General features: G+C 46.6%; 1 protein-coding gene across 3 annotated transcripts in view; it reads right to left on the bottom strand.

Annotated features, from left to right (window-relative positions):
• Positions 1–18,801, bottom strand: part of plcb1l (phospholipase C beta 1-like) — a 107,612-nt gene that overhangs the window by 64,356 nt on the left and 24,455 nt on the right. For all 3 annotated transcript variants that reach the window (XM_068576717.1, XM_068576716.1, XM_068576718.1), the window contains exon 3: positions 12,879–12,947. In XM_068576717.1, coding sequence (XP_068432818.1) covers positions 12,879–12,947 — 69 coding nt within the window. The remainder of the gene's footprint in view (positions 1–12,878; positions 12,948–18,801) is intronic.

The raw sequence follows: 18,801 nt of genomic DNA, 5'->3' as shown, positions 1-18,801 counted from the left end.
CCTGGTGAGGGGTCAGCTTTAGTACTGAGTGTTAACAAAAGATATTCTTTTAAAAGGCTACTATAATGATATGTGTGAGAATAAAAAAAAGAGGAAATTGCTGGCTTATTTTACTGACATCCTCTTTTTCCATGGCTGTTAAAATAATAGGATTTATAGAACTGCACGAGGCGCCGCTACGTGTTAAGTAGACGTGTTTTTCCTGAGAGTTTTATCTGGGAAGTGTTACGCTTGTGAAACAGAACCTGCAGTCTGTCAGCTACACACACACACACACACACACACACACACACAAAACACGTGGTGTCCAGAATGGAAGTGGCCGAACAAATGGCTGCAACGACTTCTTGTGGGAACAAATGCACAGGAAGTGAAATCATTCAAGGAAAGAAGAAAGTCCTTTCTGAGTCTCAACAAGTGCCGGGACCCAAACTCAATTTGCCTCGTCATCATTTAATGGAGGAGAAGAAAAAAAACAAACCAAGTGAATGCGGCTCCCATCTCCATTTGCTTTGGCTCTTTGGAGAGGAAATAGTTTGTGAGAGCTCCGGCGGTCTCTGGAGCAGCAGCATTAAGAACCAGACGTTTTCTTCGCCGACCCTCCTGAGATTTACTATCGAAAACCAATTAAGCATTCGGCGGGCTTGTGTGCTTGGAAAGGGGCCTTCGGAGGGAGCGAGAAAGGTCACCTGTCTCTTTACGTCTCCGCAATGAAAAGGTCCCTTAAATACACATGTTTATACGTACAGCCACAGAGCCACATCGCATGATCGTAGCCCCCCGGCCCCACACACACACACCCACTTCCCGGTCTCACCTTTGTGATTAATGGTGTTAGGAGCCGACAATAGTGTGACCGAGGCGACAAATCAACACAATTCCCAAGAGCCGCTCTCTCTCTCTCGGCTCATCCATCCTCCACCATCCGCTCGCCCCGCGTATACCCGTTATGAATAGATGGACGATAACAGTATGGCGGGGAGAGAACTTTGGGACGAGATACCGATCAACCCAATTAAATCCGAACAAATTAGAGAGGGAAGGGTGGAGAGACCTTTGTCTAACCCGCGGGCTCGCCTGGATGTTTATTAACCGTCCGATTGCAGAGTCAGGTTTCAAGAACGAGATATCTTACGGCTTTCCAAGTCGTCGATGATCGTTATACGCCGCCGCCTCGTTAGCGTTGCTGGTCATTAGCAAAGATTATCGTTTCCAATTAAAGTGACGAGTCGTTAGAGACGTTGGCTCTCCATAAATCGTCAACTTTAAAAATAAAAAAGGCAGATTTATTTCTACAATTTTCAAGGAGATTAACACGAGCCGGTGGAGCTTCATATCCCCCCCGGTATCCAATACAGCTTACACAATTGTGTTAACATTTAAAGGACGGCGGAAAAGCAAAGCAAGCGTCACATTTGCCGGGTTTAATAGAGAGCAGATGCTGTTCTTGGAGGAGTTTGATTTCTCACTGAAAAATCGAAAACCACCTGTTCAGTCAAGCAGAAAAAAAAAAAACCTACTTGTGAGTTTTTAAACTCCGGTCCCCTCAATCACTTTGAGGAATCCCGAGCCCGGAGCCGCTGACAGATCTCAGCAAACGTTGCTCCAATTACCGCAGTTAAACAAACTTCCCCTTGACTGACGGCGACGCTTCAGCGCCTGGATAGGTGTGGACGTTTCCACATGAGCGGGGGCTTAATTGGAGGCTCGTGCGATTGTTACCGAGCTCTTCCTGTCAAACGTAAAGTCACCGCGTGTCGTGGGATCCTTTCCTGCCCTCGTTAGCTCTATCTTCGTCCTCTCCGCCTTATGGTTCCCACAGCAACAGACCCATCACACCGGCCATAACCCCTCATATTTCATGCTCATCTGCAAGGTGGGCGATGTATAGTGGTGTGCATGTGTGTGCATGTGTGTGTGTTTGTGTGTGTGTACCAGTGCGGGGGTTTGAAAGTCTACTGAAAGTTAATTCCACCTTTTTGTCCAGTCATTTTGTGTGTACCGTAAAAAAAAGTTGGGTTAAAAGCCGCTACTACCTTTGTTGCGGCTCGCTGTAGCTAGCTAGCTAGCGCTGCTGCTAGCTCCCCGCTGCTGCTGCTGCCACTGCCCACGTCCCCGCCGCTCGAGTCGGGCGTCAAGTCCAAGGCTTGTCCCGCTACCTTCGGTGGCTGATGAGGAGCTAGCAGGGAGCTAGCGGTGAGCTTGCAGCAGCGCCAGCGAAGAGCTAGCAGCAGCGCTAGTTGGCTACAACAGGGAGCCAGTGGAGACACGCACCGAAGGTAGTAGCGGCTTGTAACCCAATTTTTTTTCCTGATATACAGATATATGATATCACATACATTTCAAACTAAAAACCAACAAACCAATCAGTGCCTGTGAATAAAAGCTCAATAAGGTGAACGCTTAGGGAGTCAGTCATACACGGTGGAGTGAAATATCTAGCGTGCTAAGTAATTATTGGGATTCCTATTGACGGCTGAAAAGAGCAACCGGTTCCATATGTATTGACACTGATTGCTCCGCATAGCAGAAGAGCTAAATCCAGACGGAGGCCAGTCAATAGCGGCGCTGCTAAGAGCCCCTGATTGTAGGCTTCAGTCACCTGGCAGTGGCAGGCTCAACGAGCGACGGTCAAGATTCACGGCTGCTCGCCAGATCGATCTGAGGCTGGTAGTTAGTAAATGTATACTTGTGTCTTGCCGCCAGCCACAACAGGCCACCTGCACAAGACAAACATCCCAGTAAGTTAACCTTAAAAGCCATTGACAGTGCATGAAACCTGTTTGCCAAAAGCAACAGAGAAGTGTTTGACATGATTATCTGAACTTATGTTACAATTAACTGAGATGAACTGAAAACACACCGTGAAAGAGTTAAACACAAACAACTCCTGGAACGGACAACTTAGTGCTAGAGACCTGTCAATCACCTTGTAGCCCCGCCCTAAAGTATACTCTACTAAATGAACCTCACGCCGCATTAAAGAAGATTAAGATTAAGAGATAAACTCATGTTCACAATGTTTACTGAGGGAATACATCAAGAGAGAAGTAGAGTCATTTTCTCATGGACTTCTATACAATCTGACGTATGTTTGACCCCCTGGTGGTCAGTGTAAAGAATGCAACTTTAAGACACAGACCGATTTAAAAATTGACAGAATACATAACGATAAAAATCTCATTGAAATGAACACTTGTGGGCCGTGAAATGAAAGACCCATGGCCTTCTCTGTGTGTGTGGACACATCCATCTATCTACACTGTAAGTGTGGACTGTCCCTCCCCTGTTGACTTCACCAAATTCAATAACTAAGAAACAAATACACAGTGAATGTCTTTCTTTATTGGCTTCAACAGCTTGTTTGTGAAGCTGCGGGCAAAAGATTAATTTTTATTTATTTTGGCTGAAACAGAAAGCACACAACAAGACTCCCCTGTGTTTTCTTTTGTTCTTATTAGCAGGCTAAAATGATTCAAGAAGAAGAAGAATAATCTTTTCCTTGAGCAAATAGATTGAGACATTCCAGCTGGGGGTCTGCTAACATTGGGAACTTTACCTGCACAGGTGCACCATTGTGCTCCTTCTGGCCTTCATGCCAAGATAGTCATCTCTGGACGCGCTTGAGCAACTATCCCGTTGCAGCGACACAGGCCGCTCTGTTCGTCACGGCCTCTATTTCATCTGTTCATTCAGTCAGTCATTTGTTTGCCCCGTCATTCATCCTCCACGAGGCAGTTTCGGTCTCACGTCAGAGAGAAAGGGAGAGAATATCACCTTTGGTTACTGCATGAGCGGTATTGAGATGGCCAGCTTCTCACCAGGGTAATTCATCTGTGAGCAGAGGTAACTTCAGCAATCCACTAAAGAATCAAACCCAAACCCATCAGGGTCCATCATTCTTACCTTTTCTCCCTCTCTGCTGCGCCTTTTTTTGAGTCCATATACTCGTTTGCTTCAATCACCTCTTACTGTGCAAGCTGCCGATCCCCCTGATGGAAACGCTAGTTAGCATCAAGGCTATTGGTATCTAATCTCTTCTTCACATATTGGCGCTGACTCAAGTGACTGTATTGCGAGATTGACTTAAAAAAAGAGAGCAAGAGAGAGAGGAATATGGAGGGGGCGATACATGCTTGGATAGTGCAAAAGTGAATAAGCTTGCAGTGTCTCTAATGGCCAGCAGGGGCCGCCACCTCCGGTTCTCAAAAAGAAGTCTGCATGTATGGAAGTCTATGAGACAATAACTCAATTGATTACCTCAGTAAATGTTGTCAATATGACCTGCTAGTTTCCATACTTCTTCACCACAGCATGAGGTTAATGTAGTTCATTATAGTCCTGTTTGTAGTCAGATAGATCATAAAACAGAGGATCCTTCAGGACCCGTTCACACTTCTGGTTGCAAATAAACAAGATGGCGACAGCCAAAATGCTGAAGCCGTGGCGTGGAAACGGTGCCCACATCTCATATGTGAGGGCATGTTTATTTCAGTGATCACCATAAGCCAGAGTGCCATGAGTATGACGCCGCGGGTGCTTGCTTGTGTGTGTGTAAATGTGTGTGTGTGTGTGTGTATGAATGCGTGAGTCTAAAACGGGAGTGAGTGGGAGTTCTCTCTCCAGATCCTGTCAACTGACAGACAGTTCAGTCACGCCTCTGTGCACTGAAAATGTCTCTGAGTCCGTTGGGGAGGAAAGATGAGCCTCGCTGCCATTCATTTACATTTACCACAATACAAATAGCTCCTTCTTTCCATTCATCTTCCATTGAGATATTGCATGAAGGCTTGATCGCCTTAAGCTTTGAAATAAAATGTATTTAGCTGACAACTGATTCATAACACACGTGTGCATTACACCGATCCAGAAATACTGTAAATGACAGTTTATTACTTGTTAGAGCTAATTATATGAGCAAAATTCACCTCTCAAGTCTGAATACTATCTTTTAATAGGTGAACAAACATAATATATTTGGTATAAAATAGTGTTTACGCGTGCAGGGCAAGAAATTCATCCATTACAACATCTTTTTAGGATCAATAGCACGCTGAAATTGTAGTGTTGACTATTACAAAATGCGATTTTTGATAAATAATTAGCAATGTGGAGACATAATGACCACCAAGCGGGTAAAAAGCAAATAATAGAGCAGCTAGAATAGTTTAGAAAATAACGTCTTTTTACTGTAATATAGAAAATCTCCGCTCTGCACTACGAGTGTAGTAAAGCCAGAGATATTATGCTCTCTCTCTCTCTCTCAGCCTCTTTAACAAAGGCCTTGGCGGAGACTCATTATCATTGATTGTCCTCCCACCGTCTCCTTTTTACATTCAGCTGCTCGTCTCTCCAACCACCAGAGCCCGCTTTGCACCGATTGCCATTCTTAAGGATTTGATCATTAATGCGCTACGAAACCCCCCGCTAATGGTCTCACGTCCACTATTTCAACACACTGATACGTGACACTAATCTACGGCCAATCAGCGAGAGCGGGGAGACGCGCCGCCGACATCCGTCGGGCTAAATCTCGTGGCGCTGATCTCCTCCCCCCCCCCCCCATGTCATCCAGTAAGCCGGGATCAACTGCTACTGGGGAGACTGTGTCGCGGTGCAGCAGGTGAGAGCCGGCGGGTTTGGAATTGCTTTTGAGCCGACGGTTGTTTGCATGCGTATTACTCATGCACACATCATCGTTGGAACACACTGCAGGTATATTATCATGCTCCACGCGCACACACACAAATAAAGCGCCGGCTCTGCGACGCTACGACGCTACGACGGCTATAAATGTGGCGTATCGCAATGTACGCTATGCAACACCAGCAGCACGTGCACCTGCACGCTCAACTTAGAGCCGTTATTAAGCACATGTTAGATTTTTATTGCAGTCCAAAAAATAAATCTCCCCCCGCCCCTGACGCTGTAATGCAAAACCAGTCCGGCGGACAGTTGAGAAACGTGTCGCATATCAGCAGAGGTCGTATATCTTGAACCCGGCCGTCCCTCGATTCCGCAGACGGCGGCGTGTCCGGCGTTCCTCACGAGCTCATCTCTTGTCATGGGTGATGGAGGATGGGGGGATGAGGGTGTGTCCAGGGTCAGATGAAGGCCCTGCCCGCCCCGCTGTATACGTCGATAGACTGGAAGGGCTGTGATTATTGCGGCACGAGGACACACACACACTGTGACCCCCACCGACCTTCATCGATACACACCAGGCAGCACAGGCGACGGAAATTAGCACTGGAAGCACAAGAGAACATGCTCTCGAGAGGAGATTGTTTTTTAAAAGAGCCTTCCTCGCTTGTACTGTATACATTTAAAGAAGCTTTTATCAACTCATTTGTACATTTGTTAAAGCTGCAAGTCTTTTTTTTTAAACCAAAGAAGAGGACTTTGATAAGGCACCGCTCCACATTCCCCACCCAACAAAAAATAAATACCAAGGCATCGATGCTGCCGGACTAGTTTTGTGTTTGCGGCCTTGAACTGTGTAATCACCGGCGTAAACACTGTCACAACAACCGCCGCTCCGGCTGTGCATTGGATACGGACACGTCTAAACCCCGACAGTAGCTCGCTGTGCACTCGGAGGAGCTGTTTAGCACTTACTGCTGTGGGGGGGGAGCTTTAGCCGACTTTGTTGGCCAGACAGAGCGGTGGTGATAATGGCCTGCTGGCCTCTCCCAGATCCTGTTACACTGCTGGGGACACACAAGCTGCTCTGCATTTAGCAGCCGTCCTCTTTTCCGATGCGAGCTCGGGACTGTAACGGAGCCGGGCGGCCACTTCCTCTCCACCCTCACGATGGAGCCTGGAGGAGCAGATATATACCTCTGGAGGAAATGAATATCGTAGCCTCGACTGGGCTAACACCGTCTATTACGTTTGTATTCGGCGAGGAACTAGGGGAAAATAATTAACCTTTTTTAAGTCCCAGCATGCCCCATTCAGACAATCTTTTGGCATAAAATACGTAAATTTGCCATTTTTTAACCAAACGACACATTTTTTTTGGACTGAAACTCCTTTCTAACTTTGTTTTATTGTGATTTTTGTTGCAGATTCTGATTCTTTAGGTCCTAATCTTTCCAAAAAGGTGTCTTATTGACCGCTCCAGGAGGCATTTTTGGGGAATCTGGCTCATATCATGCTGGACATTTTTTTCCCAAGACTTTGCTGAACAAATACATACAATAAACAAAAGTATTAAAATTTATTTGGGGTTCATACGACAACTCAAACACAGGAGAAAGACAAAATTGGTTCCACAGTTTTCAACGGGTTTCAACTGTTGATGTGAAGCACCGGCAATGCATTGTCCATCTTTTAAAATGACCCGCGTCACTCATTTTGTATGTTACCTGACTCCCGTAGGAGCAGCATTGTGGTTCATTCTTTTGATTTGTGTGAGATTTGCATGTGTATTTTTGCTGATAACACTACCCTCTATGAAAGCAGTTTGTTTCCCTCTCGGTTGATTTTGATTATTTCAACCACCACCAGCATGCCTGGCTTTGTGTGTCTGTGTGTGAAATCCACAAAACACTGCGACCGGAAAGTGCTATTTGAGGACAACCCCTCTCTGTGTGTGTGTGTGTCTGTGTGTGAGCACGAAAGAGTCTTTACAGCCATTTTGGCTCCACTCCGCCGGCCTCCACCTGATCCTATGCATCATACGTGACGCTCATGTCTAATTCAACACACGGACGGCAAAAATAATTCACCTCGGACACGGCCGACTCTCCCCCCCTCCGGCTGCGGTAAGATAACGATATCTGATTCATCTGACCACATTCTGCCCTCCAACAGCAGATTTCTAACAGCCATTATAATAAAAACACACAAAAATTGAAGGAAGTCCGCGCGTAAAGACTGAATCACGAAGGTTTTCTCTCGTTTCAGGATGCATGTAGAACCAGGAGCTCGACGTCCCCTCGCTTGTCAAGGAGGCAGCGTGTAATTTGGTCTGTCAGACACCTACTGTAAGCGGCGCGCTGAGACGCTGATTACATTTCCCGTCTTGCCAGTCGGACTACGGGAGAACAATCGAGACAGCAGAACGTTTCCGGGAAAGCAGAGGGGCGGCGGCCCGGCAGTAACGCCCTCCTGCCCTACTCCCTCTTTCTCGGTTAAGGAAAGGAGACGAGAGCGAGGGAGGAAGTTATCTGAACGCCGGCGTGTAGAAGTTAGCGGTGAGGTTGAAGATAGCGGATGTGACTTGAGCGGTTTGGTTGGTGCTGAGGAGAGAGAGGGATGGAGGGAGGGAGGGAGCTGTGCAGGAACAAGATAATCTGCAGATTAAAATTAGGAGACAATATGAATGCATGGTTTGAAACAGTGAGCTCTGGTACTTGGACACATCCCATTGTTCTCTAAATGTATGAACACATAAACGCTCGCATACATTGTATACACACGGATGAAGTAAAACATGTAAGTTATGAGTTTTCTGTGTTTTTATGGAACTTGAAGCTCTCCATCCTCAAGGTTTCGTTGAACTAGAAACAGAACTCTTCCCATTAAGTGTTTGATATAACTTTGAGCTGAATAAAGACAATAAAAAATACCAGTGGAAGGCTAACATTCCTGAAATATCGGGTGGTTTTGAGATGAATAATCTCCTCTGCATGTGTCTCCACTGATCAGTCGATTGGGATGATCCACTCTTTTTCCAACGATTAACATTTAGAGAAGCAATGAGCCTTTTTGAAACCAATAATTCGAGAAGCAAACACTACTAAACACTTGATGTGCATGAGGAAAAAGAAAATAAATCACTAATGTTCATATAGTGTGTGAAACACGAGGGGTCTGAGACCCTTTGATTGACGCTTCAGACCCCCTGAAAGCCTCAATGTCGCCTGCAATTGTCACAAGAAATGTTTTCTCAAGGCTTTCTAACACCTGGCAGCCTTTATTCAAACTGCAAAACATGTATTAATTGAGTCTGTCACAGTTTAAACTCCACTTATTACAACCGTGACGTGAAATTAAACCCGTCTCATGCATTCATGCATTTTTGCATAAGCAGAAGTTGGGGTTCACTGACTCGCTCCAGGACATTTGAGAACAGGAGCAAAGGGGATCGACCCGGCAACCCGCTCTCTCTCACCCATTTGAATACTTCATAATAATAACCATGCGAGTGAAAAGAAGCGTAACAAAATGAGAGGCACGCTTCATGCCCTCGCCTCCGTGCTTTGAGTTAAATATGGCCAAAATCTGCCGGCTGTGTGCGGCTCTATGAAGTGGATGAATATCTCACCGAGAGGCTTTCTGGAGCCGTCCAGGTTGTCCTTCCGACAAGTGGACGATGTAATCGAGCGCGAGCTGCGTGACGAGGTGGACGCGTGCTATGTGAGCATCATCATTGTTTTTGAGACTCCTCCATCTGTGCGATTTTAACTAATAGATTAAAGAAAATGGAAATCCCTTTCGAGTAAACTAGATTGCTCCATCTGACAACAACTAATAACATGTGCAATCACTTTGTTAAAACAATGCAAATAAAGTTATATATGTGCAAAAAATAACTCATATTTGGCAAAAAAAAGATGACCAAGGAAGCCGGTTGGATCCCTGTTTTCTCCCCATAGTTTCATGTTGAAGTGCCCTTGAGCAAGGCACTGAAGCCCCAGAGCTTCACAGCAGCACAAAGCTCCTTCATTACTAAGGATGGTGACATGTAGAGAATAATTCCCCCACTGTGGGGTTAATAAATATGGAAGCCCCTTCAAGGCTACTTCCACCACACAAATAAAAAAAATGAGGACCAAAAAAAAAAAAAAAAAATTAGGACCAAAAAATAAAAGTTTTAGTTTTTCTTTTTTTATTTCCGCCACAGAAAAAAATGACATTCCCCCCCCCCCCCCCCCAAAAAAGTTAGTACCAAAAAAAAAAAAAAAAAAATGAGGACCAAAAAAAAAAAAAAAAGATGACCAAAAAAAAAAAAAAAAAAAAATAAGGACCAAAAAAAAGAGGGACAAAAAAAAAAGAGGACAAAAAAAAATTAATGGACATTTTTTTTTCGTTGACGAAATAGGACACCCCCGCCGGCCCCCCCCCAAAAAAATTACAACAAAAAAAAACTTTTTTTTTTGGGTGTGTGTGTCGGAAATGAGCTTCCATAAATAAAGGATTCTTAAAAAAAATATATATTTTATTTTTATTTTTTAAGAATCTGCATCTTCCCTCGCACCTCAGCACCCCACCTGTAATACCTCCGCGCCCCACTAGAGGGTCGCGCCTCACAGTTTGAGAACCACTGGTGTCGTGTGTGTGTGCTTGTGTGTGTGTGTCTCGACAAGGAAAACGTATGAATCCCAACTGAGGAGCAGGAGCCCGAGGGCAGCGGGCGTAACTTCATCATTGCTCAGAAACCTTTGACGGCGTTCCCGAAAACAAGAAAATTCCGACGGTGCCCTAAAAGACAACATGGAGTCGCCTGAGCTGTGGCAGAAACCGGAGCTCAACGGCAGGCGAGCCAAAGCCTTTCCACGTGGAGCCACTTCCAGTCCGGTGAGGAGGATCGCAGTCTGACAACACTGGGACTCTTTGAGTGGCACAATAAAAGCACTTCTGAAGCTTTTTACCGACATGTCAGCGCGGGTTCAGCATCTCGTCTCGTCGAGCGCGTCGGTTGCCAGCAATTTGCATGAATGAATGAATGAATGAACGCTGCCAAGGGAGCTCTTGAGCGAGAGGAGAGAGGGAGAGAGAAAAAAAAGAGCGGCGAGCGTATAAATATAAGATCAACAGACGCAACAACAAGACGAGGTTGAAGTGTCGACAGGAAAAATATTTTTGCTCTTTCGAGCCGCGTCCTCGTCCAGTAAAACGCATCAGAAGGAAACATTTTAATCTGGAGGGGATTTAAATTAGCTTAAAATGTTTATAGTAGAGCGTTGCAGTAATTCTATCAGATTATCAGCGCAATAATATCGCGATTAATCCTATGTTGAAGTATCGCGATACACAATTACATCAACAAGCGCAAATGTTTCAGAAAATTGGATTATAATTTGCATTTAAATGCTTAACTCAACAATACAAATAAAAGTATAAAATCACACAAAAAAACAAACATGTGGTTATTCCATACAGACTATTTCTTTATTTAAATAGAAAACATGGTATAGATTGTGATATAAGCTTTCCAAAGAAAGGCAATTATCTATATTGTGATAAAAGATTTCACTAGTTTGTCCCAACCAAAGCCAATTAAACATCATTATTGTGTATTTTTTAGCACGTATTCGGTGTCACTTGACTCACACGTGTCATATTTCTGTACTTCAATCAGTCGTGTGTGTTCTGCATAACCAAAGCCGTCATTTAAAATGAAGAATGAAAAAAAAAACCACTCTTTCAGCTTTTGTGCGTTGCTCTCAGACTGAAGTTAAACAGCACGGTGATCTTAAGAGAACAAAAAAAAAACAACCTTCACATACGAACGAGATCCTCAAAAAAAGACGTGTGAAGGAGAAATACTTGAGAAGCGAGGCATGAAAAGTGGCGTCCACTTCCAGCCGCGGCTGTCTGGTGATATCTCTGCTGCTCGCGTGACGTCTTCCTTTGAACATCTTCCTCTCATCCTTCTGCAGACCTTACATAAAAAATCCTCCCTTTTGCTTTCCCCCTCTCTCTCTGCTCTCCTCTCATCCCCACAGTCTCTTCATCATCCCCTCCCTCCCTCCTCCTCCATCCTCTCCTCCATCCCATCAACTCTTCAGACAATGTGTCTCACTGGTGCTCCCATTACAAAGCCCAGGGTGCATCACCGCTCCATCACCCAGTAATGGATTTCCAATGCTTCGACCATCTTACCCGTCACGTGGCCGTGTCTCCTCCCCGGGTAGCATCGCTCTGCGAGCTGTTTAGAAATGCATGAATCCTCTCTGTGTTATTGTACTCATTCCTTTATTACTCACTCCGAGTCTGAACGGGGGTGAAGACCAACAGATATACGCAGAGTTTGGTCGTTATTTAAGCAGATTTATCCTCAAAGAAGTGTAAAAGAAAGCAGGTTTATTGTTCTTATCGTTGGCAAGCCGGGCGACTTAACAGCGAGACTTTGTGCCAAATTCCTTTGACACGTTTTGCGGCGTGCCAGATTTAAAAAAAAAAGAAAAATAATATGTGTATGAATTCTTCTCTCGCCGCTAACAATCAAAAGACCTTTTAATTAGCTGCGAAATGACAATTTGGAAACCGGAGGCGAGTGGAAAGCATCCGCGCGCCGCGTGGGCTCAAAGTCGAATCCTCCCCGTCAGTCGTTGCTTGTCATTTGAGCGTCGCTTCCTCGCGTCTGTCTTCAACATCGCCGTCTCAGAACCGACGTAAGATACATGCAAAGGGGAGCGACGATGACGAAAGAGAGCTGAAGGTCGCGTGAAAGACATTCACGCTAACTGCCCCGCGCAAACAACTACACCCGTTTCTGAAGTCTCAACCGTGACAACCGGCTCTGGATCCGAGTTCACGGCTCGATGGATGCCAGACGGGCTCACACCCACTCACGGCTTTCATAATAAACACTATAAATAAACACTTCCAAAGCGTAGCGTCGCCTGAAAAAACAACAACTGCACTGTCTTCTCAGCACACGGCTCGCAAGAACAATATTGTTCTCGTTTGAAGACGTATCAGACAAACCAGAAATGCAACGTTCCCGCCATCCAGTAAGCTCGCAGTTCGCGCCCACGTCCGTCCAGACTGACATCGCTTTATCGTTTTAGCTTGAGGATCGTGTCCTTGACCTTTGACCTCCAACATTTTAAGCAGTTCAAGACGTTCCCTTCGAGGACGGCACGGCACAGAGGCGTGAAAGTGTTCAAGCAAACTCAAATCAAGCTAATTGGCAGACCAACCTTTGGCGATTTGGTGCACTTTCCATTCCTGGCGTCTTTGATGTAGGATATATCCAGTAGATCCGTATCCTGTAAAGAAAAGAGAAGCAAAGCTGATTCAGTGTCAACGTCAAACAATTCAGGCCGAAGGGAAACATTCAAGCAAGCATTTCTACTTCCAAACCTGCCATAACCTGGGGGGAATGTGTGTGTGTGTGTGTGTGTGTGTGTTTAGCGACATTAGCCTTAACACCAGAAGCCGTGTGGGAGTCATTAAAAAAAGATGGCCACTGCTCTAATGACACGTTGGCCCACAGAAGCTTCATTGTAGCGTTGGTCACGACATTAGGACAAACGAGTAAAGTTCCCATCTTGACTGATGACACACACACACACACACACACACACACACAGGTTCTGCGTTTGGACTCGGGCACGGAGCTGGTGAGACGCGCCAGAAGCCAAAGAAAGAGGCACAGGGTGTGTTTTTCGTGACAAACAATATGCTCAGCTGCAGCACACCACTGCTGGCAAGGACACAAACTGGTTGGATGCAAAACACACACACACCCACCCCCCCACACACACACACACACACACAGACGCCGTGCCACATCCTGGATGGAGTCGGCTGTGTGCGTTGCGGTGAACTGGCAAAGACACATCACACGTCAGACGAGCACCGCCTCGAAAACAACACGAGCGTCGACATCCTGATTTAACCAAGAGAATTAAGTACGGAGCGTTTTTCAGTGGATGGAAACCTCGACTCCGCCGATGATTCACTATTGATCCGGCGGTGTGGAAAGCCACGTCAGAGCTTCTTTTGTTCCATCTCACGGCTCTGATATTTCACGCGGCACCGCAGTGAAAACATATTTCAAAATAAGAGCACCGAACGCCTCCTCCTCCTCCTTCTTGATCAGTTTTTCCAAACACCTGACTTCCTGTCTCCAGTTCAGGAACGGCGACCTGTAGCCGTCATCCCAGATAGGCATCCGTCAGCTCATGGCTGACTCGTGCACGTGTTCGCACGTCCCTTTAAAGAGCCGGTTAACGTGGTTAGCGGTAAATAAACATAAAACACTATCCCGCAGGAGGCCCCTGCTATGTTTTATTAAAGTCGCCGCATCGCTCTGTCTCTATTTGGATTACCTTTTACAGCCAGAGAGGCTGTTCTCACGCAGCTACACCTTCACTGTTATCTGTAGATTTTATATATATACAAATATGTATTATAGAACTGTTGTATGAGGATGCGGTGAGGTGGAAAAGGAGTGAGCTGTGTGTCCCCTGTGTGGCACGTAAAGCCGGCCCACAGATCATTTAGTTTTCCAGTGTCAGGGCCATATACAGTAGCATTTATAGATGCACACTCTTGGTAAACAGAGGTCGTTAAAAGAAAGAAGAGAAGAAGAAAAAAACGCCCGTGGCCACTTTGCTCCTGCAGATGCAGAGCCACTGTCTGTCTCCATAAACCGTAAGAGGCGGAAATTAAAGCACTCTATTCTATGGCTGCAATCCACCAGGACAAGTTATTCCCCCTTTTTTTTCCTTCTTCTTTTTTTTTCCTGCAGCGCAGAGCATCAATTAGGCCGTCCCTGTTTGCACAGCGAGAGAGCCTCCGAGTCAAAGGTTAACGCCCACGTCGGGTCTGCGAGAACGCCGGCCTTTGAAGTCTCTTTCGAGAGAGAGAGACGGGGGAGGATGGAGCAGCGGGGCTGCAGGAAGCCGCTCGCTCATGGGGTCCTTTTTTCTTTTTCTTTTCTTTTTTGTTAGCGGCCTCCGGCCCTGCATAGTTAACGCCGCTCTGGGCTGGTTCAAGCGTTAACCAGCGGAGCCGACCCATTAAAGGTTTGAGCAACTCGCCCGTTTGGCTGCTCACACGTGTCGCGATTACATCGCAAAAGCCGTGTGTGCGTCAGCATTTGTGCAGAAGTATTTCATTATTATTGTCTCGGATTTATACGTGCAGACGCCGCACGCTCGGTGAATTAAAGTCCTTTGAGTCCGGCCGTTATTTCTCCTGTTCCACCGACATACGCTCTTTATCTCTTCATTTCACTCTTTATTTATCGCCACCTTTTCCCTCTCTCTCTCTCTCTCTCTCTCTCTCTCTCTCTCTCTCTGTGTGTGTGCCATCAAAACAGCCGAGCAGGGATCCAAAAAAAAGCCCGTTTAGGATCCACGGCACGTCCGAAGGGGGAACAAGCCGGGCCAGCAGGAGCGAAAGTACAGAAAATTAATGAACATGCTTAACATACGCTGGCCCCTGGGCTCTGTTTCTCTGCGCCTGATCGGCTCTACCTGCTGTTCACGCGACATCTGCAACATCTTTCTTTTTGGAATTAAACCCGGTCCCTTTTTTTTCTCCAAGCATAGCGAGTCAGAAGGGTGCTGTTTGTTTCAAACTTTGCAGGAAAGTCGTCGCTGAGCTGTGAGTCATTTTGTTGTCACGCACGCCTCTGCTTCAGGCACGAATATACACACACACACACACACACACACATAGATAGATGGGCCGTGTTCCTCGTGTTTTCCTTTAATTTGAAGGAACAGGAAGCTCACTGGTGTATGAAATGCGATATGCAAAACTTGACCGGAGGCCGACTTGAGGGAAAAGGTCTCGTTCCGAGGTGCTTTGAATAAAACAGCCGTCGCTGAGTATCGACGGCGGGGACGTAGCCGTGAGGGGAAGAGAGGGAAACATGGGAACGGGAGGTAGAGACGGGGGAGAAGAAGGGATAAGTGGGAGTGGAGGGGGGAGAGAGACTGAAAGCCACAGGTTTGCTTGCTCATTTACCAACAGCATGCTTGACGGCCTCCGGGTTCAAAATGGATGTGCACTCCACAGGACTCGAAGCCTCTGCTGAGCGACGGAGACGAGGAGCGAAGAAAGTGAAGGGAGGAAGGAGGGGAAGAAGGGAGGGAGGGAGGCGGGGAGGGAGAAGGGCAAATGGAAAGGGAGGGAGACGTTTTGAGGCCGGTTCGCATGGCGAAGGATCCCATTCTCAGGAGTGCTGAGTAATTATAACGTTTAAAAAAAGCAGGAGGAAAGAGATCCACCTCCACTGCGTCACGGTTCCTCTGGACAGCGACGACGCACGTTCACGTCTCCAATCCGGTCTTCCGGACGTTGTTTTTTTGCTTACAGGACCGCTGACAAGCTGCTGGCTTGTGTCATGAGGTCACACAGACTGTACCGGTGTAACATGTCAGGGTGGCCCCTCGACCCCGTCGTGCCATCTTCACGGGCCCGAAAATAAACCCTCATAAATACAGTGTGTGTGCCAGGACTCCTTTCTGGACGCCAAGGCCCTGTCTGCACACACACAGACACACACAGGGCTTGGAATGCAATGAGTTTTTTATGTGATGTTGAGTTATATGAGGCTGTTGCGTAACGAATCCCACCGCGGCGTTCTCTCCATACATGAAGTGTTTTTTCGACTCGGGGTCGGAGGACTGTGGGCACGGACCGAATCGTGGAACAAAAAAAAACAAAACCGGAGACCAGACAGGTGCTGCGCCCCCGCGAGTGGCCCTCCAGGGACTCTCGGCTGCCAGGAAACGCATCCCGGTTTCGAGGGAAGGTGAATTTCGCGGAGCGGAGAGGCCCCGTGCTTGAGCTCGGTTGAGAGGCGGCGGCGCGGTCCACTTTCGCGGCGAAGAGACTCCCAAACAGCACCGATGTGATCGCGTTATAAACCTCCTCCGGCTGAGGAAAGAGACGCCAACGGTCCTACGAAACAAAGGAAAAAGCGCGTCTGTATCGGAGGAGAGAGCGGACATTTTAGCACCTCACCGGAGGCCCCGTCACATGCCGACTCGTTCCCTTTTCTCCGTGGATTAAACGCGTTGACGGGTGCTGTGAAGGGGAGAAGGACAGCAGAAGTGGGGGAGAGAAATGAGGTATATATGGCATGCGACGAAGGCCTTGAGCCAAAGTGGAGGGTCTGGCATCGCCGCGAGGGTCTTTTTTTAAGCTGAGCGACTCAGTTTTTCATCCGTCCGCTCGGTCTTTCCTCTGCAACCCTCATTCAAATTCAATGAAAAATCTTCAAAACAAATCAAACCTCTGGCGCGTGCGACAGTTTCCCTTCAAAGTGTGACGGAAAAGGCATTGAAAGGTATTTACCGCTCCGTATTTTTTACATCAAGCTCTGCAAACGGCTGCCGGTTGTAAAAAAAAGGTAAAATGTCTCCCGGTGGTGAATCAATCTGGGCTGCCTCGGGTTAAAACGTGGAAATAGCTCGCAGGCGTGTAAATGTCAACATAGCCGCTGGTTAGATGTTTGTGCAACGGGTGCGTAGCATCGTGGTTGTGAGGCTGCCTCCCCCGTCTCCTTCTGCACATCAACAGCTGTGTGAAGAGTTCTCACAGCTCGCATTGTCTTCAAGCACCTTGTCGTTGTGGTGAAATGTTCCCGCCGTGTCGCCGTCATCATGCAAATTCAACATTTGCATGATGTGTAAAAAGTAGCATCAACTCCCTGTTAGCGGCTGCAGGCCTCTGTTCAGACGCTGAGACGCGAGAAGAGTCAACTGGCCGTCATGTCAGGAGACGCTGCTGCCAGCGAGTGAACATATACGTGAAGCCTTCAAGGTCTACATTCAGAAACCTTCATTTGGACAAGTGCTCGATCCACTGAAGAGAGATGTGTCCAACACTGGGCCTCAACTCTAAGCCTCGCCGCTGCAAAAAGCTGGGCTTTCTGAAAGCTAGGCTTTCTAAAAGCTAGGCTTTCTGAAAGCTAGGCTTTTAAAAAGTTGGGTTTTCAAAAAAATGCGTTTTCAGAAAGCTAGACTTTCTAAAAGCTGAGCTTTCAATAAGCTGGACTTTCTAAAACCTAGAGTTTCTAAAAGCTGGGTTTTCTGAAAGCTCAACTTTTAAAAAGCTGGACTTTCTAAAAGCTAGACTTTCTAAAAGCTACACTTTCTAAAATCTAGACTTTTTAAAAGCTACACTTTCTAAAATCTAGGCTTTATATAGGCTGGACTTTCAAAAAGCTGGACTTTTAAAAGCTAGACTTTCAGAAAGGTAAAAGTCCTCTTTCTCCCACAGAAGCACAGATCTGAAGCCGTCCTGAGTTTCATTTGCCCCCAATTTCACTCTGACATTTAGAAGAAGTTGGGAGATTTGTTACAAGAAGAGTGTAAAAGTAAAAAGACGTGACTGACACGCTCGAGAGAACACGCTTACTTACTTTTATCATCGTATCATCTATATATCATCATCATCATCATCATCATCTTTCCAGACTGACGTTCACATTCAAACTCTGGACTTCTGATTCGTCGTCCGTCCCTTTAAAGGAAAATGCAAAAGGAGGTTTTGGTGCAACCAGTAATTTATTTATTTCATCTTGTGTGTTGATCTAATGCTGTTCAGCAGTCCCATTACTTTACAGAAGGATCTTTATGTCGACTCTGCTGGACACCAAACTACACAAGACTGCTGAGCCGAGCGTTCACAGGCTTAATGCAGGTTTTTTTTTAAATGCAGATGGAGAGTTTCCCCCAAATGCTCGCCGGTAATGCGGTGAGGATGATATGCAAGCAAGCAGGAGAGATATAAAGACTCTGCCTTAAAAGATCTTTAAGTTATCTGTCGAGTCAGAATCAGGATGACGCTCAAAGTGAGTCGAGAAAAACGAGAAAAACAACTTTGTCTCTTCGTCTTCGTGGCTTTAGATTCACAGATTGCAGCATGTTATCACCTCGAGTCTCGTGGTGCAGGCAGATGCGGCGAGGACGCAGAGATTAGAGGTCAGAAGGGAACGAGGGAAGGAAGGAAGGAGGCGGCCGAGGAAGGCGCGAGGGAGCGTTGGCGCAGCGAGGCCGAGCGATGGAGGAGCGTGTCGGCGGCTGATAGTCGCTATCAGCGGCCGCCACGCTCCACAAAACAACCATTGCGGAGATAAAAGCCGCTGGAAGCTTTGTT

Source organism: Clinocottus analis, unplaced genomic scaffold (genome assembly GCF_023055335.1).
Source record: "Clinocottus analis isolate CAN_PGR_092001 unplaced genomic scaffold, fCliAna1.0.p SCAF_15, whole genome shotgun sequence".
Taxonomy (NCBI): Eukaryota; Metazoa; Chordata; class Actinopteri; order Perciformes; family Cottidae; genus Clinocottus; species Clinocottus analis.
The sequence above is the reverse complement of the archived record's forward strand: the minus strand, read 5'-3'. Positions and strand labels throughout refer to the sequence as shown.